The sequence below is a fragment of the Eriocheir sinensis genome, chromosome 13 (genome assembly GCF_024679095.1).
Source record: "Eriocheir sinensis breed Jianghai 21 chromosome 13, ASM2467909v1, whole genome shotgun sequence".
Classification (NCBI taxonomy): Eukaryota; Metazoa; Arthropoda; class Malacostraca; order Decapoda; family Varunidae; genus Eriocheir; species Eriocheir sinensis.
The window spans coordinates 22,496,055-22,501,054 of NC_066521.1; the positions used below are offsets into that span (position 1 = coordinate 22,496,055).

At 48.0% G+C, this 5,000-nt stretch overlaps 1 protein-coding gene across 11 annotated transcripts in view; it reads right to left on the reverse strand.

Moving 5' to 3' along the window:
• LOC126998210 (cyclin-dependent kinase 17-like) overlaps positions 1–5,000 on the reverse strand; it is an 88,294-nt gene that overhangs the window by 27,840 nt on the left and 55,454 nt on the right. For 2 of the 11 annotated variants that reach the window (XM_050859698.1, XM_050859697.1), the window contains exon 2: positions 1,823–3,644. The exons of 8 other annotated variants lie outside the window; for them this stretch is intronic. In XM_050859698.1, the coding sequence (XP_050715655.1) occupies positions 1,823–1,961 (139 nt within the window). In that variant the 5' untranslated portion in view covers positions 1,962–3,644. Of the gene's footprint in view, positions 1–1,822; positions 3,645–5,000 lie in introns of those variants that run through there. One more of the 11 variants, XM_050859695.1, reaches the window with a different exon arrangement.

Consider the following 5,000-nt stretch of genomic DNA (forward strand, 5'->3'; position numbering starts at 1 on the left):
CTAATGTGGGTACTATCACTAGGATCATAAAACTACCCATGGCAATACTAACTCAACAACCTCCTCTACGAAAGCCCTATCTAAATGCAGAAGCCTTGTCAAACTATCACTAGGCTCATAGAACTAACCATGGCAATACCAACACAACCTCCTCTACGAAAGCCCTATCTAACTGCAGAAGCATTGTCAAACTATCACTAAGCTCATAACACCCTTGGGAATACTAACACAACAACCTCTACGAAAGCATAATCTAATGGGCCGACACTCATTTTCACGATGCAGAAGCCTTGTCAAACTATCACGAGGCTCCTAGAACTAACCATGGAAATACTAACATCACACCACCTCTACGAAAGCCTTATCTAGTGTGGGTGTGACAGGTTCATGGTGCAAAGCCTAGTCAAGCTATCACTAAGCTCATACTACCCAAGGAAATACTAACACCACCTTAGCCCCCACGAAAGTCTGGTCATATGTGGGCGTGTAAGTGCCGTTGGATAAGTATGGATTTGGAGGAAGGACAAGGCGGGTGTGATTCATATATGCAAACTACAGTAAGGGTTTCCCAATAATAGTCTCTCTCTCTCTCTCTCTCTCTCTCTCTCTCTCTCTCTCTCATTCAAGTTTTTTCCTCTTCCCTTGCCTTCTCCCTTCTGTTTCCTTCCCTTCCCTTCCCTTCCCCTTCTCTCCTCTTTCCTCTCTTTCCCGTTCACATCAAATCATTCTTTTCTTTCTCAATTCTCCCTCTCTTTCCCTTCTTCCCATTTCCCTTACGAATAGAAGAAGATGAAAAAGAAAAAGATGATGATGATGACGAAGACGAGGAAGAAGGTGAAGGAGGAGGAGATGAAGAAGGAGGAGAAGGAGGAGGAGGACGAAGAGGAGAGTCCAGGGAGGCGAAGCAAAGCGAGTATTGGAAAACATCGAGGAAAAACGAATAAATAAGCCCCCCCCCCCCTCTCTCTCTCTCTCTCTCTCTCTCGATAATGACACAAACAAAATCGAACTCTATCAATAATACGTTCGGATTCTCTTAACAAGGATTCCGGGACCTCTCAGAGAGTCCAGACCAGCGAAATACTGACCCTGGACTGGACTGGACTGAACGGACTGAGCCTCGTCTTATCAAACGTTCAGGGCTCTTGCTAGGAACGTTTTTCAAGGGAAACTCACCTGACTGAATGTACTTGAATGATAAAGGGAGCTCGATAATTATAATAACATGGCTCTTCGGAACTGGAGGAGACCTGGGGCGAAGGATGAAGCTGGGTAGGGAGACAGGACTTCGCAGGGTAAACTCACCTAACTGAATGGACTTGTATAATAAAGGAAGCTCGGTACGTTTAATAATACAGCTCTTTGGAACTGAAGGAGAGCTGAGGCGATGGAAGATGCTGGAGAGGGAGATGGGACTTCGCAGGGTAAACTCACCTAACTGGAGGGACTTGAATAATAAAGGGAACTCGATCATTTTAATAACAATGCTCTTTGGAACTGGAGGGGAGCTGGGGCGAGGGACGATGCTGGGGAGGGAGGGATAAGACTTCGCAGGGTAAACTCACCTAACTGAATGGACTTGTATAATAACGGAAGCTCGGTACGTTTAATAATATTGCTCTTTGGAACTGGAGGAGAGATGGGGCGAGGGAAGATGCTGGGGAGGGAGGAGGAGGACTTCGCAGGGGAAACTCACCTAACTGAAGGGACTTGTATGATAAAGGGAGCTCGATAATTTTTACACGGCTGTTTGGAACTGTAGGAGAGCTGAGGCGAGGGAAGATGCTGGGGAGGGAGATGTGACTTCGCAGGGTAAACTCACCTAACTGGAGGGACTTGGAGGTCTTGAGGACGGAGTTGGCGGATGTCTTTCTCCGCCGGTCGCCGATGTGGCTGAACCAGGAGCCGATCTTGGCGGTGCCGGAGGTGAAGGAGCTGAAGGTGGAGCTCTTGTGCAGCATCTTGGCGGCGGCGGTGGAGGGAGAATAAGAATACGGAGGAACCTGCCTCAACGGGTCACGGGTCACGTCCTCGCCGCTCAACACTAGCACAGGTCACCAGGTCACGTGTGCATGGCGGCGGGAGGCGGGGTGGACGGGTGGAGGGTGTGTGGGTGTAGGTGTGGGGTTACGACTAACACCATCATCATCATCTCACCACAACGCCCTGAGAATCTTCACCCCGCTAGAGGCTTTCTGGGCCCTGAGGTAAGGCTGGGAGTGGGGTCACCCGCTGGCTCATGGTCCTGGGGCGTGGGACGGGGCTCTGGGGCACTGGGGCGGACGGGGTGAGCTGGTTATGCCTGGAGTGAGCTAGGGAGGGCTGGGATGGACGGGGGGTCAAGCACAGCCGGGGAGTGAGTGAGTGAGTGAGTGACGAGTTCTGAACGTCACTCACAGCAAGACACTGACAAAGATAACCACAACGAGCTTTGATAATGACCTGACACTTCCTCTCCCTGTTTACACTTACTAGGAGGAGGAGGAGGAGGAGGAGGAGGAGGTTTAGGTTTAAGATGGAAAGGGTTAGAGTGACTTCCTAGACAAGAATCGTGTTTACTTAGAGTCTGTGTGTGTGTGTGTGTGTGTGTGTGTGTGTGTGTGTGTGTGTGTGTGTGTGTGTGTTTACAGGTTTTTCCTCTCCCCTTGTTTACGCTTCACCTCTGTGTTGTGTTGTGTTTACTTTGTGTTTCCGTCAATGTGTTTACGTAGACAACACTGCTGTTGTTGTGTTTACGAACTATGTGTTACTGAATGTCTTCCGTTCCGTGTGTTGTGTTACTGGGGTGGTGTGAAATACTGTGTTTACTGCGACCTGGTGTTGCTTATGCTGCCCGTGTTGTTTTGTTTATACCTTCACCGGGAGAGATAATGTGTTTTCCGGGGTGCCAAGGCTGTGTGTGTGTGTGTGTGTGTGTGTGAGGCAACTTCAGACGGTATCAAGACAGGAATGAGACGTGCTGACAGTTGCAGGAAAAACACAGAAAGGAAGGCTTGACTTGACTAATTGACTGACTGACTGACTGAGTGGGGGAGTGAATGACTGAGTGAGTGACTAGCTTGGTGGAGTGAGTGGAGTGATTGGATTCTTCTCGTTCTCCTCTTGGTCTTGAAGTGGATGGAGTCGAGTGGAGTTGAGGTGGACTGACTGACTGGAGTGGACTTGGTGGAGTGGTGTGGAGTTGAGTGGTGGAGTAGGCAGGCACACACGTGGGTTCGAACCTTACTCTATAAACACTACCCACTCATTACTCTTTTTTTTCTTTTTCTGGAGTGGCACTTGAATAAATAATCAGTTGTTTTGTTTTTCTTTGTCTGGTTCTTGCTTTGTTTTCTACTTTCTTTCCTTCTTTTCTTGCTTTTCTTATTTTCTTTCGTTCGTTGGTGTTAGTTACGGTATTTTCTTTTTTTTCCTTCTTTTTTCCTTCTTTCTTTCTTTCTTTATGTTTCTTATAAGTTACAAATTCAGTGTTACGTTTGTTTTTCTTATCTCCCTTTTCTTTCTTTCTTCTTCTTTCTTGTTTTCTTTCTTTCTTTTTATTTCTTATTTCTTTCTCTCTTTCTCTTTCCTACAAGTTACAAATCCCCAGATCAGTTTTTGTTCACTTTTTTTCTCTCTCTCTTTTTCTCTCTCTCGCTGTTGACCTAATGTGGAGGAAGGGAAGGTCAAACAGGTGAGCGGCGGCGAGGTCACATTAAAAGGTGTAGGTGTGGTCAGGTGTGCATAAAAACGTGGACAGGTAAGATACAGGTAATGCAGGTGGGGGGGGGGGGACGGAGGGGGGGAGTGGGGGGGGGCTGTGTGTGTGTGTGTGTGTGTGTGTGTGTGTGTGTGTGTGTGTGTGTGTGTGTGTGTGTGTGTGTGTGTGTGTTATAAAAGGTGTGTGTGTAAGGGCGGTTGCAAGGTTAATAAGGGTGTGTGTGTGTGTGTGTGTGTGTGTGTGTGTGTGTGTGTGTGTGTGTGTGTGTGTGTGTGTGTGTGTGTGTGTGTGTTTGTGTGTGTGTGTGTGTGTGAGAGAGAGAGAGAGAGAGAGAGAGAGAGGGGTGAGTGAGAGCTTCAAACACTTTAAGAACCTCTCTCTCTCTCGAAAACAATTATATACTCTTGTCTCTCTCACACCTTCTCTTTAACCATCCTCTCCCTCCCCCCTTTATCTCCCTCTCTCTCCCTCCCTCACTCTCTCCCTTTAAAAACACACCTAGATCCCTTTCCTTCCCTCCCTCTCTCCCTCTCCCTCTCTCTCTCCCACCAGCATGAAACAGGGCACTCAAATGTCACACTTGCCCCCTATGCGCCCACCCATGCTAACATATGATGCCCTACCTCCCTCCCTTATCCCTCTCCCCTCTCTCTCTCTTTCTCCCTTATTCCCCTCCTCTCTCCCTCGCCCACTCTTTCTATCTCTCTCTCTCTCTCTCCCCTCTTTTTCCGTTGCTTGTTCTCATTCAATCTTATTCCTTCTCTCTCTCTCTCGCGTTCTCTCTTTCTCTGTCCTATGTCCTATCTTTAGTTGACCTTCTTCTGTGTCTTTCCTTCTTTCTTCTGCTTCTCTGCTTTCTCGTTCCTCTTCCTCCTCCTCTTTCTCTTTTCTTCTTGTCTCTATTCTAACTCTTACCGCCTTCCCTCCCTCTCTCCCTTCTCTCCTTACGCTATATCATTATCTCCTCTCTTCCTCCTCTGCAATTTCCAATCCATCCCTTCAATACCTCTCTCTCTCTCCTTTCCATTCCTCCCTAGATTATGTATTTCCCTTCTATCCTTCGCTCTTCTCCTCCTCCTTCTTCTCTTCTTCCACTCTCACTAACGAACCCTTTCCATATTCCCATCTTCCTCAGTCCCCCTTCACCTCCTCCTCGTCTTCCCTCTCTCCCTCTTCTTCTCCCTCCTGACACACATTGAGCCCTGACGCCGTTCCTGGCCGCCCCGATAAGAGTTGATAGAGGAGAAGTTACAGGAAGGTAATGAGGTGCCCGCGAGGTTAATTGGTCCACCTGAGACTT